At 51.0% G+C, this 20,353-nt stretch overlaps 1 protein-coding gene across 1 annotated transcript in view; it reads left to right on the forward strand.

The window, feature by feature from the left end:
- FIP1L1 (factor interacting with PAPOLA and CPSF1) overlaps positions 1 to 20,353 on the forward strand; it is a 52,838-nt gene that overhangs the window by 14,606 nt on the left and 17,879 nt on the right. Inside the window, exon 10 of the mRNA XM_061552238.1 lies at positions 2,144 to 2,327. Coding sequence (XP_061408222.1) covers positions 2,144 to 2,327 — 184 coding nt within the window. The remainder of the gene's footprint in view (positions 1 to 2,143; positions 2,328 to 20,353) is intronic.

Genomic DNA, 20,353 nt, shown 5'->3' on the forward strand with positions numbered 1-20,353 from the left:
GGACCCTACTAGGGTGGCGCTGGGCTCGGAGGCACTGAGCCACCCCTGGCGAGTTTCAGGTTGTGATTTTGGGTTTCAGCCGTCCGGAAATGAACGGTGCTCCCGAGGGTAACAAGGCTGTGACTGTGAATTTTTTAAATATTTTTTTAGAAGTTGTTTTTTTGCGCAACGCAGCTTTTATTTGAACTCTGGTAGTAAATGAAAAAAACATTGCTTTACATGCAATAAACAGTTTTGTTTGGCTTTCGTGACCAATATTATCCATAATAGAGGTTTTTGGGTGAGATCGCGTGACGTGTTGTTAAACACGCCACCGACCGACAGCCAAATTGGTAAGGTTCGTCACGCGAACAAAATATACCAATTCGTTACTCGTACAGCACACCGGTGTGTTGGAGAGTTAAAACCACAATCATTTACAATTTGAGTACGACGTTTCGCCAATAATTACAACCAGCATCATCAGGTGACAGCCAGAATTGTGGATTGTGCTGTCGCCAGATGAAAGATAGGTGTGCATGTAGTGTGGCTAAGAAAATCCTGTCCCTACATTCCTTGGCAGTTCTTTGACACAGGGTGGTGCGCTGCTCGCTGCAAGCAAAGTGGATGTCAAAACGTGGTCGTCTCGCGCTGCGACGCCGATTGCGCGGTCCGAGTGTAATTGTGGGAAACGGTAAATTTTTTAGGAAAAAAAAAAAAGGCTGTGTCCCTAAGACGCTGAGTGAGGAATCGGCCTGAAGCAGCCTGCACGGGGCGACCTTGCCGAACGCGCTTGCGCCGAGCGCAGCCCGACTAGAAAGTGGCGCCGTTCCACCTTTGCCGCTCCCGCACGCGGCCTTCTCCTCCGCCGCGGTTTGGCGGGCGGACCCCGGTAATGATTTCCAGCGACGGAAGCTTTTAATCTGCCGGACGGTGATGTACGAGAACGAAAGTTTGCGCGCGGCCCCTTGGGGGCGCGTGTTTTTAATGCACGCTTTACACTCGCTTGCTTTTTATCTGGTGCGGCTTGTCGCCACGTCGCGCACCATTAACGTTGACCTGCGAAGAGGCTTTGATATCGTAGGTGCACGCCAGTGGACGATGGGGGATTTGTTGCCGCACGTGCGAGAGAGAGAGAGAGAGGGAGCGCGTGTGCCGGGAATTGCGCGCGTGCGGTTTGGTCTCGTGAGTGGCGATGTGGCGGTTTAGTGCTGTGCGCCACAAACCCAGCGGTCGGGGTTTGAGTCCCGATTATCATGGACCCCAAACCTGAGTCTAAACCAGCTCTAACTCGAGTCTAACACAACCCTTATCTTTAGATTTGAAGCTTTCGTGACTGCAAGGATTCATACTCTTAGCTTTTTTCGTAAAGTCACGTAGGTAAAAATTAAATAAATGAAGACCACTAAATAAAAATCACGACGTTTCGGAGGCAACACAAGCTTCCGTCTTCTGGTGGAACCGTTACAGCCAAAGTCACTTACTACAGTGACGTGATTTAATTTAGTTGTTTTCATTTATTTTATTTTTACCTACGTGACTTTACCAAAAAAAACAAAGAGTAACAACCCTTATCACTATTTTAATCGTAAGCCAATCCTAACCAAAACCTAATTCAACCCTAATCCTAACCAAAGCCTAATCCTCACCCAACATTAATCTTAACACAATATTAAATTAACCCCAACTCTAACAATCATAACTCATACCCAATCCCAATGGCAATGCTATCTCGAACCTTAACTATAACATTAACCAGACCCTAACCTTAAACTAATATATTTTTTTTTTCCAAGTAAGGCCTTCTAGGCTATATAGTTATTTTTCAGAAGTGACCTGGCCACAAACGATAGCTTACCGAAGTGGCTTATCACGTGGAAATGTATAGCAGCCAGATACTCTATATGCATCTTGATTCTGAATGTGGAGGGATCAACTGGAGAAAATTCCACTCGACCGCGGGGAGAGAGACATGCAAACTCCAAATATACCGGCGTCAGTTCGGGATTGAACCCTTGACCTCCACCGTGGCGACCCCTGACCCGTACCTAATCCTGACCCGTACCTAAACCATAACACTAACCCCGAACCCCTAGCAAACATAACCCGACCACGACCCCAAGCCCACCTGAGACTCTGCCGCGTTTCTGTGGCCGTGCCCCAGGTGCTCGGGACGCTGCCGCCCCCTGGAGACTACAGTGCGAACCAGGGCAAGCCCCCGCCGTCGTTCGCGCCCCCAACAGCCCCGCCGCCGCTGCGGCCCATGGGCCTCCCGCCCAACTTCATGCCGCCGCCACCCATCCTGCCGCCACCCGTGAGCGTGGGCCCTCCGCACATACCTCCTCCAGGTGAGCGCGGCACAACCACCAACACCTTACACCAACACCTTACACCGACACCTTACACCGACACCTTACACCAACACCTTACACCAACACCTTACACCGACACCTTACACCGACACCTTACACCAACACCTTACACCGACACCTTACACCGACACCTTACACCAACACCTTACACCAACACCTTACACCGACACCTTACACCGACACCTTACACCGACACCTTACACCGACACCTTACACCGACACCTTACACCAACACCTTACACCGACACCTTACACCGACACCTTACACCAACACCTTACACCGACACCTTACACCGACACCTTACACCGACACCTTACACCGACACCTTACACCAACACCTTACACCGACACTTTACACCGACACCTTACACCGACACCTTACACCAACACCTTACACCAACACCTTACACCAACACCTTACACCAACACCTTACACCAACACCTTACACCAACACTTTACACCGACACCTTACACCGACACCTTACACCGACACCTTACACCGACACCTTACACCGACACCTTACACCAACACCTTACACCGACACCTTACACCGACACCTTACACCAACACCTTACACCAACACCTTACACCGACACCTTACACCAACACTTTACACCGACACCTTACACCGACACCTTACACCGACGCCTTACACCAACACCTTACAACATATTGAATATTTGCTGGTTCGTTCCAGGATGATTCTGTTACGCGTCGTCGCTTTAAGATGTTTCTGTGTTCATATTTTGTTTGTTGCGATTGCACCCGACTTAAGAGCCGCATGGCTCACAGGGCTGTACCTAGTAAATGAACTTGAACTTGAACCAACACTGCCCCTACACTAACCTCAACCCTGTCCCCAACACCAACCCCCGTTCATAACCCCAACCCTGACCCCTCACCCCATCCCCACCCCTAACCCCAACACTGCCTGTAACCCCAACACCTCCTCTCACCTTAACCCCAATCCGATCCCTTACCCTCAATTCCGCCCCAACACTAACCCCAACCCCGCCCATAACCCAACCTTGCCCCTAATCCCAACCCCGCCCCTATTTCCAACACCGCCCTCACCCCAACCCCGCCCTCACCCCAACCCCGCCCCCAACCCCAACACTGCCCATAACCTTAATCGCAACCCCACCCCTTACCCCAAGCTTGCCCCAACACTAACCCCAATCCCGCCCCTAACCCCAACCCTGCCCCCAACCCCGCCCCGAACCCCAAGCTTGCCCCAATACTAACCCCAACCCCACCCCTAACCCAACCTTGCCCTAAACCTGTTCACCTTCATGCTGCCCCCACTCACACCACCACCACCTCCTTTGAGTGCGGGCCCTCTACACAAACCCCATCCCGAACCCCAACCAGAACCCTTTCTCTTGCCTGGCACTTGCAAGAGAGGGTTTGTGTGTTTGTTTTGCGTGAGTGTTATTCGCTTGGGATCTTCAATTACAATCATAAAACATTTTTGTCTTCTTACCGAGCCCCACCCCTGTTGCCATTGAGATTGTGTGAAAGGAGCTGCTATATCTGCTGTACTTATTCTTGTTATTATTGATTCGTCGGTTATATTTGGCCGTAAGCTACTCTCACGATATACGTGCATCAAATCGTGTGTGTGTGTGAAGACAGCAATTTATGATCTGTTTAGATTATCGGAATCAAATATACTGGAGGAATCCAAAAAGCTATAAAGCTCTTTTTCACATGTCCAGATTGTATGCTTTGTGAAACAATTTGGAGGTGAGCTTTTAAATTGGGGGTAGAATGGTGGCACAGTGGTTAACTCACTACACTACCAATCCTGGAACTTGATTTAGATTCTCTGCCATGGCAAATATGAGTGGCTCTGAATATCTGAACTTGACCTAAACCTCATCACTAACCCGCAGTGACCAGCGTGGTGAAGTATGGTCAAACAGCTTTCATAACCGAAGCGTTGTCAGGAGGCCTTCATCCGGTAGTAGATTCGTAAAGTCTTATCAAATGTTTGTTTAATTCGCATATTAAGCACGTACAGCAAGTCCTCGTTTAACGCGGTAGATGTTTTCCTGAAAAGTTGCGTGGCAAGTGAAAAACGCGTCAAGCGAAAACAATTCCCCCGTAAATAATTTCACGACACGACGCACAAGCAGTGGAGTTGGCGGGACAAATAACTGAGGGTAGACCGCCACGTGACTGTATCGTTCTGCGCACTATGTTACTGTACCGTTCAGCCATGCAGCTCAAGAAATCGGTTCGTAGTCGACCTCTCAGGAATCGTGTTTTTACGGCACACGTTTTGCGTTATATCGGTGCGCTGTTCCGCCTTAAAATGGTTCGTGTTGTGTGTTATATCGGTGCACGTTCCGCGTTATGACGGTGGTGCGTGTTTCGCGTTATAAGCGCACGCGGTTCCACGTTATAACGGGGTGCACGTTCCACGTTACAATAGTGCGCATTCCGCATTGTGCGAAAAGTGTTCCCGAATGAAAGAACCGCGTTATGGTGTGAACACCGCCACACGCTAAGCGAGGACTCGCCGTCGACGGAAACGACTTTTGTGTGCCACGTTGCCCCCCCTCCCCCCCCTCCTTTCATCTGGGGCACGGAGACCCCCCGGGCATCTCGCTTGTCAGTTTCTGAAATTCTGAAGCCCCGTAGGTTGTCCCCGTGAGGTCCAATAATTGCTGTCCCCTTGGTCGCCCACTCGGATTCCATTATTCCGGCCGAAGTTTCAAACCCATTACGCTGATTGCGACTGGTTGCCTTTCCCACAGAAAAAAAAGCCCAACGTTTTCGGAGCCACTTTAAGGATTGTCATCATGTGCTTGTGTTTCTTCTTCATCTTCCGTGCATTTATTTATTGGGTAAAACAAAAAACCCCCACGCGCTCACAATGTCACTGTGTTCTTTAAAGTAATTGAATTGAGTTAAATAGCGAATCCATTAGCAAGGAATGTTGAGTTGGCCGAGCCATATGGATTACAGTGGCCACAAGCCCTAATTGAACGCAATCATCTTCAGCCCGCTGCAATTTGCGCAAACATTCGCCAACGACGGTAATAGTTTGACGTTCAGAAGCTGTTACATTTACAGCTGTTTGTCAACCCACTGCTGGATGACGGCCTCCACTGGCCCTGCTGGTCATGTGGTTTGTTTAACCATACTCACCATGCTGTGATCACTGTTGGTTATGGGGAAGAGGGGAACCAGCACTGGTTCAGACATCACCCCCCCACCCCCACCCTACCCCCGGCTGGATGTCAGGTCAGCTGTAGCCAGGAGTCGAACTCGGTTTGCCGGGTTAGCGGCCAGTTCCACGAACCGCTGCGTGACCCCAGCCGCGATCGTGGCTGCCGCTTCACACGATGTTCCGCCGAGCCGAAGACAGGCGGCCCGTCAACTTGACACCCCGGCGACGATGTCGCTTACGAGCGAGGCGTAGGCGGCCAGCTTTGTCACGAGCGTCAAGCCGATCCATCGTGAGAGCCCAGCTTTAACGGGCGACGCTTTGAACGCGATTGCGTCCTCGGCATCCGTTTCATCAGCCTCGCCTCGTAAACGAGCTGACTCGCCGCCATGTGACCTTAGCCCCCGTGCCTCGCCGCTGCTGCCGCTCATCAAAGCCGAGCGTGCCTATCTGGGGCCCGTTTGGCGCTCGGCGGAAAGGTCGATCGCGATCGATTGAAATTTTTTTGCGTAATCCGCTCACGCGTTTGGTGTCGGGCCCCGATGGCGGTGCTGGAGATGGTGGGGGGGAGCGGTACGGTACACTGAGTGGTACGGTACACTGAGTGGTACGGTACACTGAGCGGTACGATACACGGAGTGGTACGGTACACGGAGCGGTACGGTACACGGAGCGGTATGGTCGCATGTTCCGACGGCGGTCGGCCTTGTTGGGCCGTGCCCCGGCTACGGGCTCCCGGCTCGCTCGACGCTGCCAAGGGCTCGCCAGCCCCCATGAGCTGATGGGCATCGTGGAAATGGGGGGGGGGGGTGCCGTGGTTATCGAGCGCACTGTGTCGCGAACTCGTTGGACTCGAGTTGGGTTCACGGCGACCATCGGGCTCGTAGCGCAGAGCACTGCAGCGCCACCAGGCCAGGGTCAACGAGGCAATGAAGTTGAGTTGGTGCAGATGTTTCTTCACAGCTGCTGAGAACTGTTGTACTTATTGGGGGGCTGGGGGGTTGGTGGGTGGTGCTGTGGTTTGCGCACCTCGCTATAAACCTGGCAGTCGGAGTTTGATTCCCGGCCACTTCTGACGTCGGTGGTGGTGAGTGATGTCTGAAGCAGGCTCGGTTGCCTCCCATCAGCAACCCGCACTCATCAGCGTGGTCAAGTATGGTCAAGTGACCCCCATGACCAGCACGCTGCGGGGAGGCCCCCATTCAGCAGTGGATTGGCAAAGGGTTGTAGATAAGTTATTATTGCATTGATAGAACGTCAATTTCATATCCTCACGCGCCTCGCCGAAGATTAAATGAATGAGCGCTGTTATTAAATGGCTTTTGAATAATGAATTCGCTCTTAATGCGCGTTTAAAAACCCCACGGCATTTCACAGCTTTGTAAAATTTTAAACCAACAGAGTGCTCGTGCGTGCGACGTGGAGCGGCGCGTCCCGTCGCGCGCACCCCATTCACCCCACTGTTCCCATTCTTCATGCGCAGCGGCCGTGAGGTGCAGCGTCCTGCCACGAGCGTCTTATCTCTCGCCTGGGGGGGGAGGAGGAGGAGGAGGGAGAGGGAGGGAGAGTCGGGTGTTTGGCAGGCAGCTGCGAGCGAGCCGAGGCGGAAGTGGTTGTAGGCACGGGTACAGAAATGTGCTCCTCATCTTGGCTTTATCGGCACACACGTGCCCAAGTTTCAAGCGCAACACGTAGGCAGCGCCGAGCCAGATGGGGAAAACGGGGGCCCTGCGCTGGGAGCCAGATGTGAGTGGGCGTAAAGACGCTCTCAGATACCTTTGTGTGGGTAAGCTCCTAAAAAAGCGGGCTAAAGTGACTCCCCTGCTCAAGCAAAGTGTGTTGCGTTGTGTTGCTATTTGAGCCATTGGTGGACTTTCCACATTCTCATGGCAAACGACCAGCGTGGTTCGTAAGTGTGCCAGGTCGCTTTTGAAGAGCTATCAAGCTCGGTGGGCCTTACCTCGTAAAATAATAAAAAATACTTTAGTTTATAGTTTAGGAAAAAAATCTGTTTCTGGCAGGTGACTGGCCGCCTTTGGGGAGGGTGTATAGTATGAAAGGCCGAAACACCCTAGGACCCAAAGGTTCACTACTGACGATGCGCTCCCCAAATTTCACCAGGCTCACTGTTCATGAACTCTTGGAAGTGCTTGCAAAAAGGATAGTAACATCTCATCCTGTGTTCTTTGGAATCTGGCAGGTGACTCAAACGCCATTAAATCTCGTACATTGACCAACGAGTCGGTGGTGATGCGGCTGCTGCGTTGGCAGTGGTGTGCACAAGCACAAAACAAACTCGGCGCGTTGGGCAATAACACCGCGGCGTTAAAGGCAGAGACAAAATATTCGGTGGGCAACGTTCCGGGCAACGACCCTTCTGGACGTGTAATACATTTGCAGCGATTTAACGCCGCCACCCGCCACTATCTCGTAATTATCGCGATTCGTTTCTTTGTCCAGCGCTTTGGGATTCTCGATGAAGGGCACTTTTTACGTAGAATGTTTCTTCTCATTATTGCGACACTGTGTTCAAAGTGAGTCTGTGTTGGTGGTTAATTCCTCGCCCAAGAGGGCAGTCCCATTGGCCCTTCGCACCCCACTGGGTTGTTCCCTTCCCGAATGCAGCCGCGGCTAATTTAATAATCAATTAATTTGGGAATATTCTCGAAAATCTCCCCCCCCCCAGCTGCGCGGTGACCCTGCCGCATACGTACGGCCTCCCGTTGGCGGTGATGTCGGTGCGAAGATTAGAGGAAGGAAAAGAAAAGCGGCAGCGTTTTATCCGCCTACAGAGCGAGTGTTTGGCGCGCGCCGTGTTTGCGCGCCGCGTGCCCTGGGCTCCCTGGAAAGGCGTGGAAGAAATGCGGCCTGAAGTTGTGGATCTCTGCGAGAGGGAAACTCGCGTGGGCCACGAGGGGGATCGGTGTGAACACAGCCGTGCGGGGAGTGTCTCTCTGACCGGACGAGCATTGGTGTGGGAAGCGGTGGTTTGGCGTACTGCGCTACCCAACGCGGCGACCAGAATTCGAGTCCCGCTCACGGCTAACATCGGTGACGATTATCTGAACCTGTCCTGGGCTCTCCCCTAGGTCGACTCAGCCTCAAAATGAGACAAACGGCCCGCCGTGGTTCTGCCCACCCGCCCAACTCGTGTGCCGTGCCGGCCTTCATAGACGCTCTCTAACAGCGCTTTCCCCAACATTGTTAAGGCGATACGGGGGATCTTTGTCTTTGCAACGGTGGAGATTCCACGTTCCCATAGCGGGTGCCGGTCTAGCCAGAGGAAGACCGCCGTTGGCTGCATCTTTTTCTCGTCCCTTCACCTGTTTTTGGGGGCTCTGCGGGGGGCACGACCGTTGCCTTCACCGATATCTCCTTGCAGCGGTCTCTCCACTTCTGTCTGTCCGTGCGTCCCGTCCGTGCCAGCTGGATCGCGGTTTTCCTCTTCTTTGCAGCCCCGTCACCCATTCGTCCTGGCCACGTGTTTTAAATATTGGAGTTTCCTGCACTTGACCTGACTCGGCCGGCCTTGATCCTTTGACGGTGCCTCCTGAGCCGACGACCCCTCATGGGTAATTGAACTCCGGGACCATTTCGCTTACGAGTCGCGTCGCTCCGTGCCTCGTCTCGTTATTCAGGGGGGCGGTGTGCGGGGCAGCACGTAATCTCCCCCCCCCTCCCCCCCCCCCTCCGAATGCCCGACACCTTCCGTCGGCAGACCACCAGATGGTGCGCTCAGATCGACGGAGAGGCGGTCAGAATAAACAAGCTTCACTCTGAAGATGTTTCAAGTGGACCAGCGGCGCTGCTAAATAAGTAATCGCTAAAAGATGATGAAAAACGAATCCGGAATTAATTCACCCCAAGGCCAACCTGCCGAGATTCTCAAGACTCCTATTTTCGTGGGGTTCTGCGTTGGGTCATGTGGCCAATTTGTTTTTAACTCGACAGCACGCAGAGTGTGTGAATGTTCTATTCGTGAACATGTAAGTTGCCTTGTAGGCTTTCGTTTTTATTCGGTGCAGTCGAGCGAACGGCGCGGAGGGGTGGCGCCCAGCGGAGGCTCGTGCCGTTGCGATACGAACCCGGCCACGTCTCGCATCAGTGGCGCGTGGCACCTGGGACCCCATCTCCCACGTCGCCGACCCGTGCCCACCGGCGCGATTAAGCAAGGTCAAACCGACGCGCCGTGACCTGTGTTGATTGACCCGAGGGATGTTGTACACAATTATTTTTAAAGTCCGAGAGACAACTGGTGGGGTACGGTGTGTCCGCATGTGGTTCCGATCTTCTCACGTTTTTGTACGATAGTCGTCGTGATCCTGATGTGATCGTGCGATGGTTATCGAGAGGGCATTTGTGAAGCGGCTTATCGTTTACAAGGGACGATTAATCACTTCCTGGACAAGTGCTTTCTCTTTGGAGAAGGAAACATGATGTGAAAACAGACCTCGAAGCTTCAAGTTGAAGCTAACTCGATTCTTTAAAATGTTTGAAAGCGTCTTTTAGTGTACCACATTCTGTGTCCTGTCATTATTATAATATTGCGTTTAAAAAAAAGGCTCATTTAGTTAAAGATGCAGTTAATTAATTTGCTTTTAACGTTTGGCACAGCTTTTAGGATTTTTTTTGTTGAAGTGTATATATCCTGGCCACTTGATTCAAACATTTTCAGATGTTTTGTTATTTTTGGTTCTTTCGGTAAAGTGACGTAGAAGGGAAATAATAAAATAATAAAAATATATTACAATAAATAAATCACCTGATGATGATTGCTTGTGTTGCAGTCGAAACGTCGTGAAATTTTTTGATTGTTTAATATTTTTATTATTTTATTATTTCCCTTCTACGTGACTTTACCTAAAGAACCAAGAATATGAATCCCTGCAGTCACGAAAGCTTTAAATCAAAATATGTTTTGTTAATTAATGTGTGACGGTCAGGTGGTGGTGGTGCGGCAGTTAGCGCATCATGCAGTAAAGCCGGCTAACATCGGTGGCGATCGACCTCTGAACCGGTCTTGCCCCCCCATAACCGGCCCCCCACCCCTCTTATAACTCCCCCGACGCGCATTGCAGCATGCGGAGCGCCGCTTATATGTACGCATGTTGAACGTCTTTCGCACCGTACGTAGTCAGCCGTGCTAATCGGATGTGCGGGGGAAGGACAAGAAACTAAACGCGAAAAGCAGTTCTAAAGAAATTAGTTTTCTAGATGATGATTTAAAAGTGCGTAGCTCCAGTGGCTTCCTAATATCGGAAGGGAGAGCGTTCCAGACGGCCGCAGAAGGGCGTCTGAAAGCGCCGCGCGATGCGGTGGCCGTCTTTGTTTGATGGCGAGCCAAAATCCGCTGCTGCTGACCAGAGTCCACGTGATGGGTTGTACTCCTTGACGAGATGAGCGAGGTATCGTGGTTCATTTGTGGGAAGCACTTTGTGTGTAATAAATGCGACCCTATAATTGAGGGCTGGAAATATGAGAACGTTTATTAACATTAACAAAGGTAGTTTAACACATAGGCTTTCGCGACCAATATTATTCATAATCAACGTTTTTGGGTTTAGATCGCGTTATTTATAAATGTGTCGTAACCCTCCACCACCCGACACGGCCAATCAGTAAAAAAGTGTCACGTTGACAAAGGACAAATAGTTCACTGCTTTAGCCCACCGGTGTGTTGAAGCGTGAAACCACAACATCTACAATTTGAGTACGACGTTTCGCTGGTACGACGTTTCGCTGGTAATTGCAATTACCAGCGAAACGTCGTACTCAAATTGTAATTGTTGTGGTTTCACGCTTCAACACACCGGTGGGCTAAAGCAGTGAACTATTTGTCCTTTGTCAACGTGACACTTTTTTACTGATTGGCCGTGTCGGGTGGTGGAGGGTTACGACACATTTATAAATAACGCGATCTAAACCCAAAAACGTTGATTATGATTAACAAAGGTACACAGAAATGCTGAAGCTGTTAGTTTCCAGCTCGGACATCTCCTGTTTGCCGACCTAAGGCAGTGCAGGAAATTCCACATGCCTCTGGTCGGGCAGTGGGGGAATTCATACCACAGGACAAACGCTGTCGACAAAACGGTGCTTGTTTTATCGACCATTGGAGGAATGGTGTGCTGAGCCGACCCATGACTGGGATTTTTAACTTGCATTTTTTATGTTGCAAGTCTTGTCAACGGAGTGCAATGCGGGATAGTGGTACGTACGCGTTCTCAAAGCAAATAATCGATGAGTTTTCTGGGAAAAAAAGTTTAAATGTTTTTTTTAAACGCGATTGTCTGAAACATGACCCAATCACAGTTACCTATTATTTACTGGATCTATAAAAAAAAACTCTCCCTTGCAAAAGAGAGAATTCAATTTCGTGGTGCGTTACCGTGGTTAAATAAAGGATAGTTCCGGCCGGTCGTCGAATTCCAAAGCTCCGTGCCGCGCAATCGATTTCATCATCCGCGCTGAGGACTCGCAACACGGGCGGATGATTTCATTGCTTTGTGCAATTTGACTAATGTCTTGATTATTATTCATTTTATTACTGTTCAGTCTTGAAACGAAATGATTTCCAAATCAATGACGCTCAAAAAGCCCCAAGTGGGTGATGGCTTTGCTGCTGATGTTGTTGTTGGGGAGAAGGGGGGGGGGGGTCGTGGAGAGTGGGGTATGGGGGGGGGCTAGTGGTGGGGGGGATGGGGGGGGCTAGTGACGGTGGGGGGATAGGAAGTGAAAGAGCCCCCCGGAGAGAGTGGGGGGGGGGGGTAAAGTTTATTATATATTTATTTGTTTTCTCCTTCTAAGCCCTTCGTAAGGACTGACCCAGCAAACGAAAGTGGGGGCATTACGGCACTCACGCGGCTATTTCCTGCCCCCCCCCCCCCCCCCCACCAAAACCTGTCCTTGGCCACCGCGTGGGCCCGCGTCTAAGTGGACAAACAGCCGAGGACGTAAGCAGCGGCGGCAGCGGCAAAGTGCCACCAAATGAGCGCAAACAAAAAAAAAATGGCAAAATTGCACCTTCCCCCCCCCCGCCCCGCCCCGCCCCGCAAAATTGCGGTCGAAAACTTCTAGAGCAAGCGGGGAGTAATTGAAGCGCTGGGGAACAGCATTTAGTTTGTTTTAGAGCCATTTACGCCGCCCCCCCCCCCCACCGCCACCGCCGCCGCAGCGATTCACCGCTCGTTTCCTGGCGATGCCTTGCTCTGGCGGAGCGAGCGCGCGGTGGGCGAGCGCGCGGGCGCTTTTATGCCGAGGCGTTGTTTTTTCTTTTTCCGCCCCCTTTTCCCGCTTTCGCCGCACTCCGCTAATGCCTCTAATGCAGTCAAATGAGTCGGATTGTTTCATGCGAGAAGTAATTTTGGCCAATTTCGGTGGCTTTTTGCGCTTCTCCCTTCTATCTCGCTCCCCCCCCCCCACACCCATCCCTTCCCACCCACCCCCACGGCCCAACGAATTGCCGCCCTCCTCCCCCTCTGCAGAACTTGCGTTATCCCCCTTAGGCTGCCCTTGGGGGGGGGGGGGGTGGAGTGGGTTCAGGCGCGCCGTTTCGCGCGATCGTTTCGGCCCCTTTCGCCTCGTCTCTTTGCGCTTCGTTTTCCGTGAAGTTTGACGCCCTGGTCGGGCAGTCCGGCTCTTTGGGTAGGTGGTGGTGGACTGGTAGCTTGATCAGCTGTTCGTCGTTGTGTGGTTGTGCGTCCGTTTGTGCGTGCGTGCACCTGGCCTAGCACAGGCGCCGTGGTGGCGTCTTCACGTGGACATTTATAGCAGCCAAATACTCTTAAACGCGTGATGTTGATTCTAAATGTGGGGGGGGAAAAAATCAGAGGACCCGGAGAAAAATCCACGCGACCACGGGGAGAGAGACACCGCAAATTCAACATACAGGTGTCAGGGTCGGCACCGAACCCACAACCTCCTCTATGCCAGGCGAGGTAGTTTCAGGATCTCACCACCGCGATTTGGAATCCAAGCCGGAAGTTGACTCATCATCCTCCGTGCGAATGTCTGTTGAATAAGCGGGTAGTCATCTTACGGAGGTTTTGGTCCCTGCCATAGGAACGTGGAGTTGCTGCTGCTGCCTTAGAATAGCCGGTGGAGGTGTGTGTTGTCCTGTTGCTGGTTTGGGCAGGGAGACCCTTAGGCCCCCGTCACTGTGTTTTTTCCACCACAATGCCGGCGCTAACCGCTTACAACCTTAAATGAATGGAATACGCACCTTGAACATTGTTTATTTTGTAAGATGCAATCACATGTTGTTAATTGCTGGTTCACGCACGTGAGATTTCTTAACATGTCTTTATTTTCATTACTTTTGTGAGACTGCGTGCAATTGAAGCTTTGCGGTATCTTATTAACAACAAAAAGCCTTTGATTAGACTAATTGATGGGTTCTGTTATCAAGGGTCCTTGGAGTGTTATGTGCAAGGGTGTGTGTGTGTGTGTGCATGAGCACGTGTGTGCGTGCGTGCACAACACCAGTGACGATTATACACTGGTCAACACACTTTTTCTGGCATAAGGTATTCCAACGGTTTTAAGGTAATTTTGGGGTGCTGATTCCAAATCTGGCATCAGTTTTTGTCTATCACATCAGGTTTTTGAGATAGCAAATATTGCATTTTCAATAAAAACTGCAGAAGAAACATATTAAATAAATGTGGATATCTACATAAAATTATATTATAAACACACTATTCTAACAATACAGCACCATATTTTAACACTAAAGCAGTCACTGACTCGCAACAACTTGCAATCATAAGTGACAGTTAATTTCGGGTAAAATCAATGAAAATGGGGTATGCCGATAGCATCAAAATGAGATGTGATAGAGCAAATCTGAGATCAGATTTGGAATCAGCACCCTGAAATTAGTCTAGAACAGCTGCAAAAGTCCAGGCCAGAAAAAAATGTTTTTTTTTTTGACCAGTGTTATCTGAACTGGTGCTGGGCCCCTCCCCGAAGTCAACTCGGCCTCAAATGAGTGCCAGGTCTCTAAACATCGCCACTCGGGCAACAAAGTTGGCCACCTACCCCCTAGTGTGCCGTACCGGCCTTCATAGGTGTTCGCTAACAGCGCTTGCCCCAGCAGTCTGTTAAGCCTATATGGGGGATCTTTGCCTCTGTGTGGTGGTGGGGAGCGGTGGTGTAGCAGTTACCACGCTGCGGTTACGAACCTGACGACCCGAGTTCGATTCCCGCTCACGGCCATCACCATTTGACGATTATCTAAACCGATCCTGGGCCCTCCCCAAGGTAGACTCAGCCTCAAATGAGTACCCGGTGCCGTGTGTAAATATCGCTACTAGAGAGACAAAGGCGGTCGTGCGTGGTGCTGGCCACCCACCCCCTCGTGCGCCGTGCCGGCCTTCATAGATGCCCACTAACAGCACTTGCCCCAACAGTCTGTTACAGGCTATACGGGGGATCTTTGTCTTTGTGGTGGTGGCGGCGGCGAGGGAAGCGGTTGCACAATGGTTCACGCACAGCACGACAGATCTCACTAACCTGAGTTCGATTCCTGCTTATGATACTTAACACCAGTGACCAGCGATATCCAAACTCGAGTGAGTCCCCGTGACCAATCTACCACCCACTCCCAGGGCCGTATATGTACGCGTGGTGGTGGTGGTGGTGTAACCACCGTCGTTTTTATGATGCCTTCACACATCCGACCCGTTCACCGGAACCGCCCGCGCCTCCGTCCCAAGCGACGGTCCGTCTCGGTGAGAGCGCGCGACGACATTGAAGGGTACGCGTTTTCCAACTTTTCCCCAACTCTCTCTCGCTCTCTCTCCCCGCGCGTGAAGGCGGCTGGAATGATCGTGTGGTTGTAACCCCCTAAACCACCGTCCACCCCATGGGCAAGGATTCCCAGCTCCCTCCTTTCCCCACCAGACACGCGCCCACTGCCCTCCCACCCCCCCTAATGCACGCGAGGTGTTGACAGCGCAGCGTAATTATAGGCAGATGATAGGAACCACATTAGGCACTTGTGCCGGGTAATTGTGCCACTTGTAGGCTTTTAGCGACAGGCTGTAGGCGACAAAAGCGCATTTGTATGACTCCGGTCCAAACAGGGCTAATCTCGGGGTCCTTAAGATGATTAAATGACTGCTGTTTTAAAGCTAATTTTACCCCGCCAATGCGCTATTTGCTAATGATAAAATGTGCCTTTGAAATTGCCCGTGTGGGATAGAGTTTGAATAAATAGCATTAGAGAAGCCGCAAAATTGGCGGGTGCATTATGCTCGTATAATGCGAGCGGCGCATGTGAGCAGCGGGTTTTATTTTTGTAACCCCCCCTCCGTAACACACCAGCATCCGCCGGGATAAAACGTCTCCTTTTTGATTGCAAAAAACTCGTACATTTGGCCTCATAAATGGTCTTTTGTTTGAGTTTTAAAGTGCGCGGAGGCCCTCTTTGTAATGTTTTGACAAAGTGGCTCTCTCGCTTCCTATTGTATCGGCGCGCCGGGCAAAGAAGCAAGAAAGCCGAGAGCGCACGCAAAGTAGCGCCGAGCAATTTCGCCGAGCGAGCGACTTGGCACGGTGTGTGTCCGCCGGTGTAGCGCTACTTTTTGCAGCTTGTCGGCCATGATCGTCGTTCCGCTGTTGGATGCAGCGATTTGTGTATCGGTGAGCGCTGAGCTGAGCTACGAACCCGGCGACCTGGGCCTCCCCTAGGTCGACTCGGCCTCAAATGAGTACCTTGTGCGGTGTTTGAACATCGCCGGTGGGGAGACAAAGGTGGCTGGGCGCGCTGCTGGCCACCCACCCCCTCGTGTGTCATGCCGGCCTTCACAGGTGCTCGCTAACAGCACTTGCCCCAACAGTCTGTTAAGCCTATACGGGGGATCTTTGTCTTTGTGCCCACCGATCTAGCGGTACTTTGCAGATCGTCGTCATCAACATCAGCCTCAGCCGTGATCAATCTACCGCTGGATGAAGACCTCCCCCTAGACATCGCCATCTGTCACGGTTTCCGCGATGCAGTAATCCCTCCCGCGCCTCCACATGAGCCGAGTTCATCCGCCCCTGGTCCACGGTGATTCATCCGTTGCTACGCACGACACACGGGCGTGCTTTATACTCTTGCCACGTGGTATCATACTCCAGTGGTTAGGCCGACAAATTCGGCATTTTTGGGATCGACTGATGGCAGTTGAGCCCTGGTGACGTAATATAAATTAACTGCCGATTGGGTTAACTTCTGCAACCCCATCACCTTTGGTTGCAAGTGCAGCTCACCGCTCTTTAGCTGCGTGAGCAAGCTTGCATTGCAGTTGAGAGATGTAGCCAAGTTCAGTTGCGGAACAAAATTGGATGCGACGGGCGTTTATTTTGCGGGGGGGGGGGGGGGGGGGGTGGTGGCTGGGGGAAATCTTAGCTACCTCACCTGGTATTCAGGAGGTCGTGGTTTGATCCCGACCCTGACGCCTGCTGTATATTTGAAATTTGCGTGTCTCTCTCATCATCACCACGGTGGGTAGGAGATGTTAACTACCTCGCCTGGTATTCAGGAGGTCGTGGTTTGATCCCGACCCTGACGCCTGCTGTATATTTGAAATTTGCGTGTCTCTCTCATCATCACCACGGTGGGTAGGAGATGTTAACTCCCTCGCCTGGTATTCAGGAGGTCGTTGTTTGATCCCGACCCTGACACCTGCTGTTTATTTGGAATTTGCGTGTCTCTCTCTCTCATCATCATCACGGTGGCTAGGAGATGTTAACTACCTCACCTGGTATTCAGGAGGTCGTGGGTTCGAACCCGACCTTGACGCCTGCTGTATATTTGGAGTTAACATGTCTCTCTCTCTCTCCCCGTGGCCGCGTGGATTTTTCTCGCGGTCCTCCGGTTTTTCCCTTCCATATTTAGAAACATGCGTTTAGAGTATTTGGCTGCTATAAATTACCGCGTGATAAGCCACTTTGGTGAGCTATCATTTGTGGCCAGGTCGCTTCTGACAAAGAGCTACATAGCTCAGTGGGCCCTACCTGGTCAAATACATTTTTTAGTTTAGGTTAAATCTGTGCCGTCAGTGGCGACCAAGTTGAAAGCCTCCGATTACCGCGATTGGCTACGTACGTTGCGAAGTATGTTCAACATTCGTACATACTTTGATGAACCGATTCAAACACGGGTTGCTTGCCCGGAATCGAAGCTAGAGTGTCAGCGGTGCAAGCGGTGACGGCTCTGCACCCTGATCCCCCTGAGCCCCCCCCCCTACCGAGCCCCCTCCCGGCCACCGCTACATATCCAATGTCCAATGTAGCTGGCTTCCGAATGCATCTTGCACGCTTTCTTTTCACGGTCGATTTGAACCAATTGTTCATAATAGAGGTTTTTGGGTATGATCGCGATCTAACTCAAAAAAACTCTATTGTGGATGATATTGGTTGCGAAAGCCTACGTGGTAAACTAACAAAAAATGTTGCATTCGTGGCTTTCAGCTTTTAATGGGACCCTGCACACTTGCGTGTATGCGTGTGCGTAGGTGGGGCAGTGGTCAGTGTCGCTGCGCTACGGGGTTCGATTCCCGCTCACGGTCAACACTAGTCACGATTATTTGAACCGGTCCTGTGCCTCCCCTAGGGCGACTCTGCCTCAAATGAGTACCTGGTTGCGGTGTGTAAATATTGACACTAGGGAGGCAAAGGCGGCTGGATGCGGTGCTGGCCACCCACTCCCTGGTGTGCCGTTCCGGCTTTCATAGGTGGGCTCGCGAGCACCACTCGCCCCAACAGTCTGTTAAGGCTATGGGGGGGGGGGGGTAATCTTTGTCCGTATATATATTTTTATTTTGTTCTACCGTGCGTACACAGAGTAAACATGTGCGTAATGACCAATGATGGCTTCCGCACGAAGTGGCATTTACGGAACGAGGGTCTGAAATGCGCGTGCTTTTGAATGAGGTAAAAGCCGCTCATTGGAAAATCGCTGGGTCTTTACGAGCAGGTGGCCGCCCCTGTGTGTGTGCGCGCGCGGAGGGAGCGGGGGGAGGCATTGTGGGCTCGTCCGTGCCTGCTAATTGCCGCGGTGCATCACAGTCGCGGCCGGGAATATGCGCTGCCAGGTAAATGTCTTGTCGGCGTGAGGTGGGCGCACGGAGCGCACGGGGCGCGGAGGGACGCGAGGTTTTTTTTTTTGTCGACAACTCCTCCTCCGGCTTCGCGCGCGTGTGAAAGACTTTTGGACGATGCTTTGTGTTGCGTATTGTGCACCGCAAGAGCAGTGCACTTGGGCCATTATTGATGCTCCAAGACTTTCACTTGCTGCCGGGAAGAACACCTTGTGCTGTTTCTCAACGCAGCGCGTGTCACTTTGCTGTCACGAGCAAAATCACCGTCCGTGCGAGTGACCCTATAGCCATGGCAACAAGTGAGAGACACTTGGTCTGGTTGAGTGTTTTCACCCAGATTTCGATGTAAAAAAAAAAAATCTATCATTGATATTTGTCTCGCATCAATACATTGCCCGCATATAGCTACCTTGCACGTAAGACACGATAAAACATCTGTCGCAATTTGAGCTCTGTTGCTAAGAAGAATTTTAACATTTTCTCTTGGTTATAGCAAGACTGCTTACGCGTCAGGCCACGGACCTATCGACCACTCAACGTGTGAAGACACACGTGTGCCATTGGTCGGGTGGTTAACATCATCGTCGTTTGCCTCTTTCACGAGAACTGGGTGTTTGATGACAATGCAGGAATCGCCCGCTATACACGAGGGTTGCGTTTCCTGGGGAAATGACACTTTATTCGATATTACTAAAAGCGAACTAATTCCCCGCAAGGCGTTATGTTATTGCTCGCTGACTTTTGTGTGTGGAAAAAAAACTGCGTGTCTGAAAGTGTACGAAAATACGTATGATTATAAGTTACGATACATTTAACTCATAATAGATACAAATAGTTTGATCAGACTTGTCAGAGTTGAAGGGCTTGCTGATCGAGGTCTATTGGGGTGAGCGGAGGAAGCTTTCCTCTCTTCTGGGCTCTTCTCTGGACCTTCTTGCTTGATCGCAGAGCATTTAAAAAGAAATCTGCCCAAAGACAGCTAGGGCAGCATTCTTCTTCAGCTCCTTGTACAGCTCCTTGTAGCAGTGATTGCCAGTTACTTTTGGTGGTGGTGGCAGTGGCATCGTTTCATCAGCCTCTACCTCAGGTCGTCGTTTCTCCAGCTGCCTCGGATCCTCGCTTGACAGCTCCTCCTCAACATGGGACTCGCAAGCAACTCCACCACATTGTCTGACTCCACCACATTAATCTCTGCCGGCAGCCAAACGGTTGGATGAATTCTCATGATTTCAGGGTTACGATTCGACCCCAGAAGAATTGATTGTCCGTCTTGTTTCTACCCTCATTGGTATTGTTTCTTGCGTTAGTTTGTTCAGTCAAGCCTGAATGTAGCAGCGTACGATTTGCGTGTGTAATTAATACTTTCCAGCGTTGTGATTCGATCCGCTTTTCATGAGTATCAGAATAAATTTTAGTCGATGGAAGAAAAAAAAAAACACTTGGGACTTAAATGTTTCACCTAATTTGGTTTCGCGAGCTCAAAGCGGCACTTGCAACAATGGTCTCCATCGCTCACTCAAAATTGCGTCAAATTAAGTTTCTGCTAAGAATTCAAGTTCTCGGCTGTAATGGGCATTTAATAAATTAACAAAACTACTTTCAAATTGTGCATTGCAGAGCGGGCTGCTTCGCAAACAAGCGATGCGATGATGGAGTGAAGCACTTTGCTTGGGTCTCTTGATGTTTTAAAAGAGCGCTTTTAATCTATGAGCGTTAATCCCTCAACCGACCATATT

The sequence above is a fragment of the Lethenteron reissneri genome, chromosome 16, assembly GCF_015708825.2.
Source record: "Lethenteron reissneri isolate LAM-NWPU_2019-01 chromosome 16, ASM1570882v1, whole genome shotgun sequence".
NCBI lineage: Eukaryota > Metazoa > Chordata > Hyperoartia > Petromyzontiformes > Petromyzontidae > Lethenteron > Lethenteron reissneri.